At 47.0% G+C, this 19,809-nt stretch overlaps 1 protein-coding gene across 1 annotated transcript in view; it reads left to right on the top strand.

Moving 5' to 3' along the window:
* Positions 1–19,809, top strand: part of CFAP92 (cilia and flagella associated protein 92 (putative)) — a 163,744-nt gene that overhangs the window by 107,540 nt on the left and 36,395 nt on the right. Inside the window, 2 exon segments of the mRNA XM_060023135.1 lie at positions 5,208–5,402; positions 6,000–6,233. Coding sequence (XP_059879118.1) covers positions 5,208–5,402; positions 6,000–6,233 — 429 coding nt within the window.

Below are 19,809 nucleotides of genomic sequence, written 5' to 3'. Positions count from 1 at the left end.
TTTCTTTTTTTGGTGGTATCTTTGTCTGGTTTTGGTATCAGGGTGATTGTGGTTTCACAGAATGTCTTTGGGAGTGTTCCCTCCTCTTCAATCTTTTCGAAGAGTTTGAGAAGAATCTGTGTAAGTTCTTCTTTGTATGTTTGGTAGAATTCGCCTGTGAAGCCATGTGATCCTGGACTTCTTTTTGTAGGAAGTTTTTTATTACGGGTTTGATTTCACTTCTAGTGATTGGTCTGTAGAAATTATCTATTTCTTCTTGATTCAATTTTGGTGGGCTGTATGTTTCTAGACAATTCCATTTCTTCTAGGTTGCCAAATTTGTTGGCATATAATTGTTCATAGTATTCTCTCATGGTGTTTTGTATTTCTATGGTATCAGTTGAGATTTTTCCTTTCTCTTTTCTTATTTTGTTTATTTGGATTCTCTCTCTTCTTGGTGAGCCTGGCTAGAGGTTTGTCTATTTTGTTTACCCTTTCAAAGAACCAGCTTTTGGTTTTGTTGATTTTTTTTCTATTTTTAAAAAAAATCTCTACTTTATTTCCTCCCTGATCTCTATTATTTCCTTCCTTCTGCTGACTTTAGGTTTTGTTTGTTCTTCTTTGTCTAATTCTTTTAGGTGGTAGGTTAGGTTGTTCATTTGAGATTTTTCTTGTTTTTGATGAAGGCCTGTATTGCTATGAACTTTCCGCTAAGAACTGCTTTTGCTGTGTCCCATAGATTTTGTATGGTTGTGTTTTCATCGTGCAGGAAGGTGGTGGCTGGGGCTCTCGCCCACTCCTGGCGCCTGGGCAGGTGCGTCAGTGGCCCATGACCAGTCTTGTTCAGGAGGGAGTTGGTGGAGGCTCACAACCACTCCTGCGTTCTGGGCAGGAGTTGGTGCAGTCCCTCAACCACTCCTAGGGTCTGGGAGGGTTTTAGTGGGGGATTGTGACCATTCCTGGCATCAGGGTGGATGGTGGTAGAGGTCTGTAACTGCCCCTGGAGCCTGGGCAGGCAGTGTCTTGCCCTCTGGGAGCACACATACATGGGAAAAAGGCTATAGTCTAGGTCCCACCTCTCCCCTCCTACACCACCCAAACAATGCTGACCGGCCTCTGAGGCAGCTCAGGCTTCCTCCGCTTATACCCCCAGCCGTGGTGGCACCGGATTCATCCCCCCGCCCCCAAGTCTGTCTCTACACAGCCAACCCCAGTCCTCTCCCTGGTTCTGATCTCTGGAGCCGAAGTTCCAGCACCCAGCCCCTGCCAGCACTGGGGATGCACATGTCAGGCTGGTGAGTGCAGGTCTGCGGTACTGACCATCTGTGCAGTTCTCCCTCTGCTCTGGCTGCCATGAACTGACTGCTGCATTCTTCTCAGAGGCTCTGAAGCTCCCCTTCTGTCCTGGCAGATCTCCCTGCCGGTGAGGGGGCTTCCCAGGGTGCATGAACCTTACCTCTTTCACAGCCCCCTCCCAGGGGTGCAGGTCCCATCCGGATACCTTTCTCACTTTCTTTTTCATTTTTCCTACCTGGTTACATGGAGATTTTCTTGCCCTTACAGCAGTCTGAAGTCTTCTGCCAGCGTTCAGTAGATATTCTGTGAGAATCGTTCCACATGTAGATGTATTTTTGTTGTAGATGTGGGAGAGAGCGAGCTTTGTGTCCTACTACTCTGCCATCTTGATCAGTCTCATGTTTTCTGTTAGCAATTAACATCCTTTCTTTTCAACTGAAAGGAGTCCCTTTAACATTTTTATAAGGCCAGTTTAGTGGTGATGAACTCTGTTAGTTTTTCTTATATGGAAAACTCTTTTATCTCTCCTTCAATTCTGAATGATAACTGCCGGGTAGAGTATTCTTTGTTGGAAGGTCTTTTCTTTTGGCGCTTTGAATATATCGTGCCACTCCCTTCTGGCCTGCAAAGTGTCTGCTTAAAAATCTGCTGATAGTCTTATGGGAGTTCCCTTGTGTGTAACAAGTTGTTTTTCTCTTGCTGCTTTTAAGCTTCTCTCCTTGTCGTTAGCTTTTGACCTTTTAATTATAGTGTGTTGGTGCGGGTCTCTGGGCTCATCTTATTTGGAATTCTGTTTTGATGTGGCTGGTTTCTCTTTTGCCCTATGTGAAGGGGTCATTCAGCTAGTTTTCAGTTTTTGTTTTTGTATCTTTCTCCCCAGAGGAAATTGTTCCCTATGGAGCTGTAGATTTGGTGTGTCCTTGGGAGGAGGATCTCCCTCCCAAGAAGCTGTTCCCAAGGAAGATCTTCCCAAGGAAGATCTTCAGGATCTTCCTCCGTCACCGTCTTGAACTGGAACCTAGGTTGAGTTTTTGTTGTGTTTCATTTAGCCTACATATATCCAATAGCTACAGCATCATTTGTTGAAAATATTATATTCCTTTACTGAATTGCTTTTGCATCTTTATAAAAAATCGGTTGGTCATAATTGTGTGGATCTATTTCTGGGTTCTCAATTCTGCTCCATTGATTTCTGTGTCTGTCCCTTCACCAATACTACAAAGTCTTGATTACCGTAGCTATATAATCAAAGTCAGGCCACTTTATTCTTTTTCAAAATTGTTTTTGTTGTTCTAGATCCTTTGCCTTTTCATAGAAATTTTACAATATGCTGTATGTATCTACAAAACATCTTTCTAGAATGTTGATAGAAATTATGCTCAACCTATGTATCATTTGGAGAGAACTATTTGAGCCTTCCAATCCATGAATATTTATTTAGATTTCCACTTATTTACATTTTTTAAAATTTTAAAAATTTTAAAAATTTCTTTCATCAGCATATTCAGCATACAAGTCCTGTACGTATTTGGTAGGTTTATATCTAAGTATTTTACTTTTTGAGTGATTTTTAAATGGTTCTGTGTTTTTTAATTTCAGTTTCCAGCTGTGCATTGCTTGTATATAGAATATAATTGATTTTTCTATGTTGATTCTACAGCCTTGCTAAACTCACTTATTGGTTTGAGGAGTTCTGTTCGTCTGATTGATTGTTTCTGGTAGATTCCTTGGGATTTTCTACACTGACCAAGATGTCATCTGCAAATAGCAATAGTTTAATTCCTTCCTTTCCAGGCTGTGTATCTTCATTTCCTTAGGGTGCTAGCTAAGACTTGAAGTACTATTTTATATAAGAGTTGTCACATCCTTGCTTTGTTTCTGGTCTTTGGTGGAAGGCAGTCTTTCCCCATTACGTGTAGGTTTTTTGTAGATGTCCTTTATCAACTTGAGGAAGTTCCACTTTATTCCTTATTCGCTGAGAGTTTCCTAATTTGCTGGCTCACACAGTTCACAAAAATCAATCCCAGACAGAGTAAAAGCTTATTTGAAATAATTATGGACTCACAATAAGTTGCAGAAATTATAGAGAGGTTCCAGGTGCCCCAACACCCTGTCTCCCCCAGTGGTGACGTCTGACATATTGGTGGATGCAGTGCAGTTAACTAGACCACAGTTGTCTGTTCTTACTCAGGTTTCACCAGAAATATCTTGTTCGTTTTATTTTTCAGATTCCACACATAAGTGAGAACATACAGTATTTATCTTTCTCTGTTTGACTTATTTTACTAAGTTTAATACCTTCCAAGGTCCATCCATGTTGTTGCAAATGGCAAAATTTCATCCTCTTTAATGGCAGAGCAATATTCCACTGTATCTATATATCGTGTCTTCTTTATCCATTCATGTGCTGATGGGCACTTAGGTTGCTTACATATCTTGGCTGTTGTAAATTGGGGTGCATATATCTTTTCAAAGTATTGTTTTCATTTTCTTTGGATACATACCCAGGAGTTGAATTGTTGGATCATATGGTAGTTCTATTTTTAATTTGTTGAGGAATCTCCATACTGTTTTCCATAGTGGCTGCACCAGTTTACATTCCCACCAAGAGTGTAGGAGGGTTCCCTTTTCTTCACATCCTCACCAACACTTTATTTCTTGTCTTTTTGATGATAGCCATTCTGTGAGGTGATACGTCATTGTGGTTTTGATTTACATTTCCCTAATAATTAGTAATATTGAACATCTTTTCATGTACCTGTTTGCCATCTGTATGTCTTCTTTGGAAAAATGCCTATTCAGGTCTTCTGCCCATTTATTAATTGGGTTGTTTGTTTTTTTAACACTGAGTTGTAGGAGTTCTTTATATATTTTAGATATTAGCCCCATATCACATATCATGTGCCAATGTTCTCTCATTCAGTAGGTTGCCTTTACATTTTGTTGACGGTTTCCTTTGCGGTGCAAAAGCTTTTAAGTTTGATTAGGTCCCATTTGATTATTTTTGCTTTTGTTTCCCTTGCCTGAGGAGACAGATCCAAAAAATTATTGCTAAGACCAGTGTCAAAGAACATATTGCCTATGTTTTCTTCTAAGAGTTTCAGGTCTTATACTTAGGTCTGTAATCCATTTTGAGTTTATTTTATATATGGTATGAGAAAATGTTCTAATTTCATTCTTTGACACATAGCTGTCTAGTTTTCCCAGCACCACTTATGTAAGAGACTGTCTTTTTCCCGTTGTATGTTCTCACCTTTCTTGTAGAAGAAAAATCTATTTTTAAAAAGTTGAATTGTAAAGCTTTTAGATAGTGCTACAGGAGGACATATTCATGACCTCAGAATAAAGAAAGACTTCTTGAGTAAGACAGAAGTAGAAAAAATAAAGGAAAAAATGACAGGTTTGGCTATGTTAAAATTAGTAACTTCTCTTCACCCAAAGACCATAAAAATTGCGAAAAGAAAAGCCACAAACTGAGAAAAAAGTATTTGCAATGTATGGAGCTAGTATTCTGAGAGTACAGAAACGCCTGTGAATGAATGAGAAAACAGTAAAAACATCCCAGTGGAGGAATGGGCAGAAGACTTGAACAGGGACCCCCCACAAAGGGGAACCACCGCCACCCCAACACACAGACTCAGGGTGGGATGCACAGGCTCCGTGCGGATTCACCGGGTTCAGGAAGGTGGAGGAACCTGAGCCCAATACAGCGGGTGGCTCAAAGGTCGGGGGGGTGGGGGTGGGGGACGCAGAGTCGGTGGGAGGGGCGGGTCGGTAGGGGAGGGGGAGGAAACAGAGATGGGGCGGGGACAGCGAGACACAAGCAAGCCCAGGCCAGTGCCAGCGTTTCCACCACCAGTGGCCCTGGGAAAGTGCCGAGCTCTGTGGCGGGCAGAGCGGCAGCGGCGTGGGGCCCCTCTTTTTTCTTGCAGGGTCCCGCAGGCAGAGCCCGGCTCCTACAAGGCGCTCTACAACTCGCAGCTGCGCTTCCGCCGCCGCCTCTACGCCGACCTGGAGACCGTCCCGTACCACGTGCACCTGTCCCGGCCGCTGGCGCAGCTGATGAAGCACGCAGTGCTCTACGTGCGCAACACGGTGCCGCGGCAGGTCTTTCAGGCACTGAGCAGGTGCGGCCCGGCCCGTGCCCCGCCGTCCCGCACGCTCTGCCAGGGGGGCTTCGGAAGTGTGCGGCGGACAGAGGGCAGCCTAACCCGAACCACAGCTGTGCCTGCTGAATGTGTTTTTAAAAAGGGGGGGTTGGGGCGGGAGAGAGGGGGGCGTCCGCTCACCCTGGTGGGGGTGGGGGTGACTACTCAGTCCTCGAACTGTGCTGACATGAGGCTCTGTGCCTTGTACCCTCTGCCTGGGCGGGAAGGAGCTCTGTGGTCCACACCCCCGACGGCCAGCCTGTCGAGGCCACTCCCTGGTGGGGTGTGGGTTGGTGCGAGGTAGGGAATAAGGCCATTGGGACCGAAAAATAATCAAAGCAGAAAGTGGGAAGCCTTTAACTGTGGGGGGACTGAGAGGGGAGAGGGAAGGGGACATCTCCCCACACCCCAACCCCGTGGGCTCAGCACGCGGCATCTAAGCTTCTCGTGCACGAGCTGGGTGACCCGGGATCAGCTCATCAACCTCTCTGTGTTTTCGTTTCCTCTCATAAAATGGAGACCGTCTGACCTGTCGTGCCGGGCAGGCAGGCTGAGTGGGCCTCTTCTGTGTTCCAGGATCTACTGCATCTGCCATTACAGCTCCAGGCTCAGGGAGGTGATCACCGGGGACCTGCTGCCCTCCTCCTCCATGATCAAGGGGCTGAGCCAGGAGTTTGGGCTGCCCATTTCCCCGGAAGATCTTACAGAGGGAAAACTGCTGGCTATGTCCCTTCCTCCTGCCCCCAATCTGGAGGACTTCTGGAGCCGGAATTCCACCCTCACTTCTGAGATCCAGGCCCACCAGGAGAAGTGCCTGCAGTGGCGGAACACCATGGTCCTGAAGAACAGAGACCAGAAGTACAGCCTGATCCAGGTAGGCGCTCCCACCCCCAGGCATCCCGGGCCTCCTGCGGCCTGTGTCTGTTTCCCTGGGCAGGGTTCCCAGGCGGGATGGGCAGGAGGTGCTGCCTGCAGGGCACAACTGTGCCAGGAGCTTTGCCTCCCAACCCTGGAGTATCTTGTCCTTCTTGAAAGGTGAAGAGGAACCCTCTTATGTGTAATTCCTTTCCCCTGGCCCTGGAGTTCATCTTAGAGAAAGAACTGTGTGTGTGTGTTAACATTTTGCTTAAGCTGCTGAAGGCATGGATGCCATATGATGTCCAAGCAACACAGGAGACAAACTAACCTGTGTGAGAAAATGTGCGTAGAGGGGAAGAGAACAGGAGACTGAGAAGCTGGTGAGGTGATGGAAGGTCAGGTGCATGTGGCCTGAATGGCCAAGGGCCTCCCTCAGCCCATACCAACCAAAAAGGCTTAAAAACGCCAAAATCTGAGGTGTGCCTTGAACTCGTAGTGTGTATGAGTGAAGCCCACCCATGGGCTGTGTGGGTGAAGCCACTGCCTGGCCCTCCCACCCCAATCTCTAGTAAAAGTCGTCTTAGAAGTCTCTAAGTTTTATATATGTGCCTTCTTTATGAAAATCGACAAGGAGGTGGTGGTTTTTTTCTGTCAGTGTTCAAGTTTTTAGCTTTCTCAAAAGAACCGGTTCTTTGATTTATCAATCAGTCTACTTTTCCTGCTTTCCTAATTCATTAACTTCAACTTTTACAATTTTATTTATTTATTTATTTTTGGCTGTGTTGGGTCTTCGTTGCTGTGTGGGCTTTCTCTAGTGGCGGTAAGCGGGGGCTACTCTTCGTTGTGGTGCGCGGGCTTCTCATTGCGGTGGCATCTCTTGTTGCAGAGCATGGGCTCTAGGCACGCGGGCTTCAGTAGTTGTGGCATGTGGGCTCAGTAGTTGTAGCTCACGGGCTCTAGAGCGCAGGCTCGGTAGTTGTGGTTCGCGGGCTCTAGAGCGCAGGCTCAGTAGTTGTGGTGCACGGGCTTAGTTGCTCCGTGGCATGTGGGATCTTCCTGGACCAGGGCTCGAACCCACGTCCCCTGCGTTGGCAGGTGGATTCTAAACTACTGTGCCACCAGGGAAGCCCCAGAAGTAGAATTTTTTTTCAATCTTTAAAATATATATATATATATATATTTATGGCTGCGTTGGGTCTTCGTTGCTGCACGTGGGCTTTCTCTAGTTGCGGCGAGCGGGCGCTACTCTTCGTTTCGGTGCACGGGCTTCTCACTGCGGTGGCCTGTCTTGTTGTGGAGCACAGGCTCTAGGCGTGTGGGCTCAGTAGTTGTGGCTCGCAGGCTGTAGAGCTCAGGCTCAGTAGTTGTGGCACACAGGCTTAGTTGCTCCGTGGCACATGGGATATTCCTGGACCAGGGCTCGAGCCCGTATCCCCTGCATTGGCAGGTGGATTCTTACCCACTGCACCACCAGGGAAGCCACAGAAGTAGAATTTTTGGGTCATTTAATAAGTTTATGTTTAACATTTTAAGAAACTGTCAAGCAGTTTTTCACCATATGTCCACCATTTTATGTCACCAAACGCAATGCACGAGGGTTCCAGTTTCTCCACATCCTCACAAACGCTGGTAGCTGTCAATTTTTTTTTTTTTTTTTTTTTTTTTTTTTTTTTTTTTTTTTTTGCGGTACGCAGCCATCTCACTGTTGTGGCCTCTCCCGTTGCGGAGCACGGACTCCAGACAAGCAGGCTCAGAGGCCATGGCTCACGGGCCCAGCCGCTCCACGGCATGTGGGATCTTCCCGGATTGGGGAACGAACCCGTGTCCCCTGCATCGGCAGGTGGACTCTCAACCACTGCGCCACCAGGGAAGCCCAGTGCGTGTTTGTTTTATATATGTGTTTATACGTATTTTTCTGTGTATGTGTGCATGTGAAACGCCTAACTTATATCTCCTACCCCACTTTCTTTTTGGTAACTCTAGGTTTATTCTGAAAGTCAGTGGCTCTGTTTCTGTTTAGTAAACTAGTTCAGTTGTATGTATGTTTTCCTTCCTCCTATAAGTGATATTATAAGCTATGGGTCCTCCTCTGTCTGTCTGACTTCACTCAGTGTTTGGGCATCCCAGGTCCATCCTCGTTGCTTCTGATGGCATTATTTCATTCTTTTTGCTGGCTGAGTAACAGTTCCTTGTATACACGTAGGACCTCCTGTTTATGTATTCATCACTCGCTGGACTACTTGTTTGTGTGTCTTGGCGATTGTAAATAGTGCTGCAGTTAACGTTGGGGTGCTTGTGTCTTTTTGAATTATGGATTTTCCGGAGTAGCGCCCAGGAGTGGACATGCAGTAGTATAGGGTCGCTCTCTCCTTAGTTTTCTAGGAACTGGGATACAGTGCTTTCTAGTGGCGGTCACCAATGTACATTTGCACTCACCGAGCTGGAAGGTTCCCTTTTCTCCACACTCATTCCCCATCGATTGTTTGTAGACTTTTTGATGCTGGCCATACCGCCTGCTGCGAGATGATGCCACTTTAGAATTTTGATATGCATTTCTCGGATAATCAGCGACTTTCTGCTTCCTGTCGTGGTCGGGGTTTTTCTTTTTAAACAGTGTGAGTAAACTTTCCCTCCTGAAATTGGGCTTCTTGAAAGTCTGTGTTTTTCGAATGTTTTTTCGGTTACCTAACCCAGGTCATTTTTGAAGACACGTGTCATTAAAAGCCCCACAGGCTCTGTGAGTATTAGGTGCCCTGAAGCACCGGTTGTAAAGTTGTTGTTCCGCGAAACGTCCACAAGGCGGCAGCATTTCTTCGTGGCCAGCTCTAGTTTGTTGGCAACCAAAAGCGTTAGGAAGAGTCATCTTACTAGGCTGTGAATTAGAGGGGAAGGTGCCAGAGGCAACACCCAAGGGCTTGTGTGTCACTACCTCTTCCCTGTTAAGCTTCACGCCCCCGAAAAGTCCAAACCCTGGCTAAAGCTGCGGGTGCTGCGCTGTGTAGGTGGGGTGACTCCTGGCAAGGAGGCCGGATGTGGGAAGCCCACCAGCAGCAGCCGTGGAGGCTCGGTCACGGTTTGAATCTCCTGCAGCCTAGATGGTCCCCCATGGTTGGGGTGCACTTGGCTTCCTTTTAGCTCTCGGAAGGCCCACCTAGGTTCTGAAGGTTTGGTTCCCCCCAGAAAGGAAGAGACAGGACAGCTTTAAGGGGCTGCATTTGCAGGCACGTCCTCTTCACGTCTCTCGGCTCCACCTCAGTGCACCCTTGGGACCCCAGGCTGCTCAGGCTGCTGGGATGTGACACCAGTGCCTATCACCGGGGCCCGAGGCGAAAAGCATGCCCATTTCTTTCCTTTTACTTTCTTTTTCAGCTTAATTCTGATGGTATGTTGTACTAGAGTTGATTTCCAAAGTGGGGTTTGGTGTAGTGTACAGCAAGCTGATTGAGTTACACATGTAATACAGCTACTATTTTTCAGATTCCTTTTCCGTATAGGTTATTGCAGAACGTTGAATAGAGGTCCTGGTGTTGTACAGCAGTCCTTGTCGAGTGCGTATTTTATATATATGTTTATAGGTATTTTTCTGTGTATGTGTTCATGTGAAACGCCTAACTTATATCTCCTACCCCACTTTCTTTTTGGTAACCCTAGCTTTAATCTGAAAGTCGGTGACTCTGTTTCTGTTTGGTATACTAGTTCAGTTGTATGTATGTTTCCCTTCCTCCTATAAGTGATATTATATGCTGTGGGTCCTCCTCTGTCTGACTGACTTCACTCAGTGTTTGGGCATCCCAGGTCCATCCTTGTTGCTTCTGATGGCATTATTTCATCCTTTATCCTGGCTGAGTAACGGTCCCTTGTATACACGTAGGACCTGCTGTTTATGTATTCATCACTCGCTGGCCTATTTGTTTCTGTGTCTTGGCGTTTGTAAATAGTGCCGCAAAGAACGTTGGGGTGCTTGTGTCTTTCTGAATTATGCATTTTCCCGAGTAATGCCCAGGAGTGGGCCTGCAGAAGTATAGGGTCGCTCTCTCTTTAGTTTTCTAGGAACTGGGATACAGTGCTTTCTAGTGGCGGTCACCAATGTACATTTGCACTCACCGAGCTGGAAGGGTCCCTCTTCTCCACGCTCATTCCCCATCGAGTGTTTGTAGACTTTTTGATGCTGGCCATTCTTCCCGCTGTGAGGCGACGCCTCGTTACACGGTGGATTGGCGTTTGTCAAATAATGAGTGATATGCATCTTGTCGTGGTGTGTATTTTTTTATTTTAAACAGTGTCAGTAAACTTTCCCTCTTCAAATTTGGCTTTTTGAGGGTGTGTGTGTTTCTAATTTATTTTTCGGTTGGCTAACCCGGGTGATTTTTGAGCACACGTGTCGTTAAAAGCCCCACAGGCTTCCTGAATATGATGTGCCCTTAAACACCGGTTGTAAAGTTGTTGTTACGGGAAACGGCCACAAGGCGGCAGCATTTCTTCATGCCCAGCTCTGGTTCCTCGGCAACCAAAAGTTTTAGGGGGAGTCATGGTGCTGGGCTGTGAATTAGAGGGGAAGGTGCCAGAGGCAACACCCAAGGGCTTGTGTGTCACTACCTCTTCCCTGTTAAGCTTCTACGCCCCCGAAAATTCGAAACCCTGGCTAAAGCTGCGGGTGCTGCGGTGTGTAGGTGGGGTGACTCCTGGCAAGGAGGCCGGATGTGGGAAGCCCACCAGCAGCAGCCGTGGAGGCTCGGTCACGGTTTGAATCTCCTGCAGCCTAGATGGTCCCCCATGGTTGGGGTGCACTTGGCTTCCTTTTAGCTCTCGGAAGGCCCACCTAGGTTCTGAAGGTTTGGTTCCCCCCAGAAAGGAAGAGACAGGACAGCTCTAAGGGGCTGCATTTGCAGGCACGTCCTCTTCACGTCTCTCGGCTCCACCTCAGTGCACCCTTGGGACCCCAGGCTGCTCAGGCTGCTGGGATGTGACACCAGCGCCTATCACCGGGGCCCGAGGCGAAAAGCATGCCCATTTCTTTCCTTTTACTTTCTTTTTCAGCTTAATTCTGATGGTATGTTGTACTAGAGTTGATTTCCAAAGTGGGGTTTGGTGTAGTGTACAGCAAGCTGATTGAGTTACACATGTAATACAGCTACTATTTTTCAGATTCCTTTTCCGTATAGGTTATTGCAGAACGTTGAATAGAGGTCCTGGTGTTGTACAGTAGTCCTTGTCGAGTGCGTATTTTATATATATGTTTATAGGAATTTTACTGTGTATGTGTTCATGTGAACCGCCTAACTTGTATCTCCTACCCCACTTTCTTTTTGGTAACCCTAGCTTTAATCTGAAAGTCGGTGACTCTGTTTCTGTTTGGTATACTAGTTCAGTTGTATGTATGTTTCCCTTCCTGTTATAAGTGATATTATATGCTGTGGGTCCTCCTCTGTCTGTCTGACTTCACTCAGTGTTTGGGCATCCCAGGTCCATCCATGTTGCTTCTGATGGCATGATTTCATTCTTTTTGCTGGCTGAGTAACAGTTCCTTGTATACACGTAGGACCTCCTGTTTATGTATTCATCACTCGCTGGACTACTTGTTTGTGTGTCTTGGCCTTTGTAAATAGTGCTGCAGTTAACGTTGGGGTGCTTGTGTCTTTTTGAATTATGGATTTTCCGGAGTAGCGCCCACGAGTGGACATGCAGTAGTATAGGGTCGCTCTCTCCTTAGTTTTCTAGGAACTGGGATACAGTGCTTTCTAGTGGCGGTCACCAATGTACATTTGCACTCACCGAGCTGGAAGGTTCCCTTTTCTCCGCACTCATTCCCCATCGATTGTTTGTAGACTTTTTGATGCTGGCCATACCGCCTGCTGCGAGATGATGCCACTTTAGAATTTTGATATGCATTTCTCGGATAATCAGCGACTTTCTGCTTCCTGTCGTGGTCGGGGTTTTTCTTTTTAAACAGTGTGAGTAAACTTTCCCTCCTGAAATTGGGCTTCTTGAAAGTCTGTGTTTTTCGAATGTTTTTTCGGTTACCTAACCCAGGTCGTTTTTGAAGACACGTGTTATTAAAAGCCCCACAGGCTCTGTGAGTATTAGGTGCCCTGAAGCACCGGTTGTAAAGTTGTTGTTCCGCGAAACGTCCACAAGGCGGCAGCATTTCTTCGTGGCCAGCTCTAGTTTGTTGGCAACCAAAAGCGTTAGGAAGAGTCATCTTACTAGGCTGTGAATTAGAGGGGAAGGTGCCAGAGGCAACACCCAAGGGCTTGTGTGTCACTACCTCTTCCCTGTTAAGCTTCACGCCCCCGAAAAGTCCAAACCCTGGCTAAAGGTGCGGGTGCTGCGGTGTGTAGGTGGGGTGACTCCTGGCAAGGAGGCCGGATGTGGGAAGCCCACCAGCAGCAGCCGTGGAGGCTCGGTCACGGTTTGAATCTCCTGCAGCCTAGATGGTCCCCCATGGTTGGGGTGCACTTGGCTTCCTTTTAGCTCTCGGAAGGCCCACCTAGGTTCTGAAGGTTTGGTTCCCCCCACAAAGGAAGAGACAGGACAGCTCTAAGGGGCTGCATTTGCAGGCACGTCCTCTTCACGTCTCTCGGCTCCACCTCAGTGCACCCTTGGGACCCCAGGCTGCTCAGGCTGCTGGGATGTGACACCAGCGCCTATCACCGGGGCCCGAGGCGAAAAGCATGCCCATTTCTTTCCTTTTACTTTCTTTTTCACCTTAATTCTGATGGTATGTTGTACTAGAGTTGATTTCCAAAGTGGGGTTTGGTGTAGTGTACAGCAAGCTGATTGAGTTACACATGTAATACAGCTACTATTTTTCGGATTCCTTTTCCGTATAGGTTATTGCAGAACGTTGAATAGAGGTCCTGGTGTTGTACAGTAGTCCTTGTCGAGTGCGTGTTTTTTTTAATATATATATATATATATATATATGTTTATAGGTATTTTTCTGTGTATGTGTTCATGTGAAACGCCTAACTTATATCTCCTACCCCACTTTCTTTTTGGTAACCCTAGCTTTAATCTGAAAGTCGGTGACTCTGTTTCTGTTTAGTAAACTAGTTCAGTTGTATGTATGTTTCCCTTCCTGTTATAAGTGATATTATATGCTGTGGGTCCTCCTCTGTCTGTCTGACTTCACTCAGTGTTTGGGCATCCCAGGTCCATCCATGTTGCTTCTGATGGCATGATTTCATCCTTTATCCTGGCTGAGTATCGGTCCCTTGTATACACGTAGGACCTGCTGTTTATGTATTCATCACTCGCTGGCCTATTTGTTTCTGTGTCTTGGCGTTTGTAAATAGTGCCGCAAAGAACGTTGGGGTGCTTGTGTCTTTCTGAATTATGCATTTTCCCGAGTAATGCCCAGGAGTGGGCCTGCAGAAGTATAGGGTCACTCTCTCTTTAGTTTTCTAGGAACTGGGATACAGTGCTTTCTAGTGGCGGTCACCAATGTACATTTGCACTCACCGAGCTGGAAGGTTCCCTTTTCTCCACGCTCATTCCCCATCGATTGTTTGTAGACTTTCTGATGCTGGCCATTCTTCCCGCTGTGAGGCGACGCCTCGTTACACGGTGGATTGGCATTTGTCAAATAATGAGTGATATGCATCTTGTCGTGGTGTGTATTTTTTTATTTTAAACAGTGTGAGTAAACTTTCCCTCTTCAAATTTGGCTTTTTGAGGGTGTGTGTGTTTCTAATTTATTTTTCGGTTGCCTAACCCGGGTGATTTTTGAGCACACGTGTCGTTAAAAGCCCCACAGGCTTCCTGAATATGATGTGCCCTTAAACACCGGTTGTAAAGTTGTTGTTACGGGAAACGTCCACAAGGCGGCAGCATTTCTTCGTGGCCAGCTCTAGTTTGTTGGCAACCAAAAGCGTTAGGAAGAGTCATCTTACTAGGCTGTGAATTAGAGGGGAAGGTGCCAGAGGCAACACCCAAGGGCTTGTGTGTCACTACCTCTTCCCTGTTAAGCTTCACGCCCCCGAAAAGTCCAAACCCTGGCTAAAGCTGCGGGTGCTGCGGTGTGTAGGTGGGGTGACTCCTGGCAAGGAGGCCGGATGTGGGAAGCCCACCAGCAGCAGCCATGGAAGCTCGGTCACGGTTTGAATCTCCTGCAGCCTAGATGGTCCCCCATGGTTGGGGTGCACTTGGCTTCCTTTTAGCTCTCGGAAGGCCCACCTAGGTTCTGAAGGTTTGGTTCCCCCCACAAAGGAAGAGACAGGACAGCTCTAAGGGGCTGCATTTGCAGGCACGTCCTCTTCACGTCTCTCGGCTCCACCTCAGTGCACCCTTGGGACCCCAGGCTGCTCAGGCTGCTGGGATGTGACACCAGCGCCTATCACCGGGGCCCGAGGCGAAAAGCATGCCCATTTCTTTCCTTTTACTTTCTTTTTCAGCTTAATTCTGATGGTATGTTGTACTAGAGTTGATTTCCAAAGTGGGGTTTGGTGTAGGTGTACAGCAAGCTGATTGAGTTACACATGTAATACAGCTACTATTTTTCAGATTCCTTTTCCGTATAGGTTATTGCAGAACCTTGAGTAGAGGTCCTGGTGTTGTACAGTAGTCCTTGTCGAGTGCGTATTTTATATATATGTTTATAGGAATTTTACTGTGTATGTGTTCATGTGAAACGCCTAACTTGTATCTCCTACCCCACTTTCTTTTTGGTAACCCTAGGTTTATTTTGAAAGTCGGTGAGTCTGTTTCTCTTTTGTAAACTAGTTCAGTTGTATGTACATTTCCATTCCTCCTATAAGTGATATTATATGCTGTGGGTCCTCCTCTGTCTGACTGACTTCACTCAGTGTTTGGGCATCCCAGGTCCATCCATGTTGCTTCTAATGGCATGATTTCATCCTTTATCCTGGCTGAGTAACGGTCCCTTGTATACACGTAGGACCTGCTGTTTATGTATTCATCACTCGCTGGCCTATTTGTTTCTGTGTCTTGGCGTTTGTAAATAGTGCCGCAAAGAACGTTGGGGTGCTTGTGTCTTTCTGAATTATGCATTTTCCCGAGTAATGCCCAGGAGTGGGCCTGCAGAAGTATAGGGTCGCTCTCTCTTTAGTTTTCTAGGAACTGGGATACAGTGCTTTCTAGTGGCGGTCACCAATGTACATTTGCACTCACCGAGCTGGAAGGTTCCCTTTTCTCCACGCTCATTCCCCATCGATTGTCTGTAGACTTTCTGATGCTGGCCATTCTTCCCGCTGTGAGGCGACGCCTCGTTACACGGTGGATTGGCATTTGTCAAATAATGAGTGATATGCATCTTGTCGTGGTGTGTATTTTTTTTATTTTAAACAGTGTGAGTAAACTTTCCCTCTTCAAATTTGGCTTTTTGAGGGTGTGTGTGTTTCTAATTTATTTTTCGGTTGCCTAACCCGGGTGATTTTTGAGCACACGTGTCGTTAAAAGCCCCACAGGCTTCCTGAATATGATGTGCCCTTAAACACCGGTTGTAAAGTTGTTGTTACGGGAAACGTCCACAAGGCGGCAGCATTTCTTCATGCCCAGCTCTGGTTCCTCGGCAACCAAAAGTTTTAGGGGGAGTCATGGTGCTGGGCTGTGAATTAGAGGGGAAGGTGCCAGAGGCAACACCCAAGGGCTTGTGTGTCACTACCTCTTCCCTGTTAAGCTTCTACGCCCCCGAAAATTCGAAACCCTGGCTAAAGCTGCGGGTGCTGCGGTGTGTAGGTGGGGTGACTCCTGGCAAGGAGGCCGGATGTGGGAAGCCCACCAGCAGCAGCCGTGGAGGCTCGGTCACGGTTTGAATCTCCTGCAGCCTAGATGGTCCCCCATGGTTGGGGTGCACTTGGCTTCCTTTTAGCTCTCGGAAGGCCCACCTAGGTTCTGAAGGTTTGGTTCCCCCCACAAAGGAAGAGACAGGACAGCTCTAAGGGGCTGCATTTGCAGGCACGTCCTCTTCACGTCTCTCGGCTCCACCTCAGTGCACCCTTGGGACCCCAGGCTGCTCAGGCTGCTGGGATGTGACACCAGCGCCTATCACCGGGGCCCGAGGCGAAAAGCATGCCCATTTCTTTCCTTTTACTTTCTTTTTCAGCTTAATTCTGATGGTATGTTGTACTAGAGTTGATTTCCAAAGTGGGGTTTGGTGTAGTGTACAGCAAGCTGATTGAGTTACACATGTAATACAGCTACTATTTTTCAGATTCCTTTTCCGTATAGGTTATTGCAGAACGTTGAATAGAGGTCCTGGTGTTGTACAGTAGTCCTTGTCAAGTGCGTGTTTTTTTAAATATATATATATATATATATATATATATATATATATGTTTATAGGTATTTTTCTGTGTATGTGTTCATGTGAAACGCCTAACTTATATCTCCTACCCCACTTTCTTTTTGGTAACCCTAGCTTTAATCTGAAAGTCGGTGACTCTGTTTCTGTTTAGTAAACTAGTTCAGTTGTATGTATGTTTCCCTTCCTGTTATAAGTGATATTATATGCTGTGGGTCCTCCTCTGTCTGTCTGACTTCACTCAGTGTTTGGGCATCCCAGGTCCATCCACGTTGCTTCTGATGGCATTATTTCATTCTTTTTGCTGGCTGAGTAACAGTTCCTTGTATACACGTAGGACCTCCTGTTTATGTATTCATCACTCGCTGGACTACTTGTTTGTGTGTCTTGGCGATTGTAAATAGTGCTGCAGTTAACGTTGGGGTGCTTGTGTCTTTTTGAATTATGGGTTTTCCGGAGTAGCACCCAGGAGTGGACATGCAGTAGTATAGGGTCGCTCTCTCCTTAGTTTTCTAGGAACTGGGATACAGTGCTTTCTAGTGGCGGTCACCAATGTACATTTGCACTCACCGAGCTGGAAGGTTCCCTTTTCTCCACACTCATTCCCCATCGATTGTTTGTAGACTTTTTGATGCTGGCCATACCGCCTGCTGCGAGATGATGCCACTTTAGAATTTTGATATGCATTTCTCGGATAATCAGCGACTTTCTGCTTCCTGTCGTGGTCGGGGTTTTTCTTTTTAAACAGTGTGAGTAAACTTTCCCTCCTGAAATTGGGCTTCTTGAAAGTCTGTGTTTTTCGAATGTTTTTTCGGTTACCTAACCCAGGTCGTTTTTGAAGACACGTGTTATTAAAAGCCCCACAGGCTCTGTGAGTATTAGGTGCCCTGAAGCACCGGTTGTAAAGTTGTTGTTCCGCGAAACGTCCACAAGGCGGCAGCATTTCTTCGTGGCCAGCTCTAGTTTGTTGGCAACCAAAAGCGTTAGGAAGAGTCATCTTACTAGGCTGTGAATTAGAGGGGAAGGTGCCAGAGGCAACACCCAAGGGCTTGTGTGTCACTACCTCTTCCCTGTTAAGCTTCACGCCCCCGAAAAGTCCAAACCCTGGCTAAAGGTGCGGGTGCTGCGGTGTGTAGGTGGGGTGACTCCTGGCAAGGAGGCCGGATGTGGGAAGCCCACCAGCAGCAGCCGTGGAGGCTCGGTCACGGTTTGAATCTCCTGCAGCCTAGATGGTCCCCCATGGTTGGGGTGCACTTGGCTTCCTTTTAGCTCTCGGAAGGCCCACCTAGGTTCTGAAGGTTTGGTTCCCCCCACAAAGGAAGAGACAGGACAGCTCTAAGGGGCTGCATTTGCAGGCACGTCCTCTTCACGTCTCTCGGCTCCACCTCAGTGCACCCTTGGGACCCCAGGCTGCTCAGGCTGCTGGGATGTGACACCAGCGCCTATCACCGGGGCCCGAGGCGAAAAGCATGCCCATTTCTTTCCTTTTACTTTCTTTTTCACCTTAATTCTGATGGTATGTTGTACTAGAGTTGATTTCCAAAGTGGGGTTTGGTGTAGTGTACAGCAAGCTGATTGAGTTACACATGTAATACAGCTACTATTTTTCGGATTCCTTTTCCGTATAGGTTATTGCAGAACGTTGAATAGAGGTCCTGGTGTTGTACAGTAGTCCTTGTCGAGTGCGTGTTTTATATATATGTTTACAGGTATTTTTCTGTGTATGTGTTCATGTGAAACGCCTAACTTATATCTCCTACCCCACTTTCTTTTTGGTAACCCTAGCTTTAATCTGAAAGTCGGTGACTCTGTTTCTGTTTGGTATACTAGTTCAGTTGTATGTATGTTTCCCTTCCTGTTATAAGTGATATTATATGCTGTGGGTCCTCCTCTGTCTGTCTGACTTCACTCAGTGTTTGGGCATCCCAGGTCCATCCATGTTGCTCCTGATGGCATTATTTCATTCTTTTTGCTGGCTGAGTAACAGTTCCTTGTATACAAGTAGGACCTCCTGTTTATGTATTCATCACTCGCTGGACTACTTGTTTGTGTGTCTTGGCCTTTGTAAATAGTGCTGCAGTTAACGTTGGGGTGCTTGTGTCTTTTTGAATTATGGGTTTTCCGGAGTAGCGCCCAGGAGTGGACATGCAGTAGTATAGGGTCGCTCTCTCCTTAGTTTTCTAGGAACTGGGATACAGTGCTTTCTAGTGGCGGTCACCAATGTACATTTGCACTCACCGAGCTGGAAGGTTCCCTTTTCTCCACACTCATTCCCCATCGATTGTTTGTAGACTTTTTGATGCTGGCCATACCGCCTGCTGCGAGATGATGCCACTTTCGAATTTTGATATGCATTTCTCGGATAATCAGCGACTTTCTGCTTCCTGTCGTGGTCGGGGTTTTTCTTTTTAAACAGTGTGAGTAAACTTTCCCTCCTGAAATTGGGCTTCTTGAAAGTCTGTGTTTTTCGAATGTTTTTTCGGTTACCTAACCCAGGTCATTTTTGAAGACACGTGTTATTAAAAGCCCCACAGGCTCTGTGAGTATTAGGTGCCCTGAAGCACCGGTTGTAAAGTTGTTGTTCCGCGAAACGTCCACAAGGCGGCAGCATTTCTTCGTGGCCAGCTCTAGTTTGTTGGCAACCAAAAGCGTTAGGAAGAGTCATCTTACTAGGCTGTGAATTAGAGGGGAAGGTGCCAGAGGCAACACCCAAGGGCTTGTGTGTCACTACCTCTTCCCTGTTAAGCTTCTACGCCCCCGAAAATTCGAAACCCTGGCTAAAGCTGCGGGTGCTGCGGTGTGTAGGTGGGGTGACTCCTGGCAAGGAGGCCGGATGTGGGAAGCCCACCAGCAGCAGCCGTGGAGGCTCGGTCACGTTTTGAATCTCCTGCAGCCTAGATGGTCCCCCATGGTTGGGGTGCACTTGGCTTCCTTTTAGCTCTCGGAAGGCCCACCTAGGTTCTGAAGGTTTGGTTCCCCCCACAAAGGAAGAGACAGGACAGCTCTAAGGGGCTGCATTTGCAGGCACGTCCTCTTCACGTCTCTCGGCTCCACCTCAGTGCACCCTTGGGACCCCAGGCTGCTCAGGCTGCTGGGATGTGACACCAGCGCCTATCACCGGGGCCCGAGGCGAAAAGCATGCCCATTTCTTTCCTTTTACTTTCTTTTTCAGCTTAATTCTGATGGTATGTTGTACTAGAGTTGATTTCCAAAGTGGGGTTTGGTGTAGTGTACAGCAAGCTGATTGAGTTACACATGTAATACAGC

Source organism: Delphinus delphis, chromosome 10 (genome assembly GCF_949987515.2).
Source record: "Delphinus delphis chromosome 10, mDelDel1.2, whole genome shotgun sequence".
Taxonomy (NCBI): Eukaryota; Metazoa; Chordata; class Mammalia; order Artiodactyla; family Delphinidae; genus Delphinus; species Delphinus delphis.
This window is presented reverse-complemented; position numbering and strand designations above follow the sequence as displayed.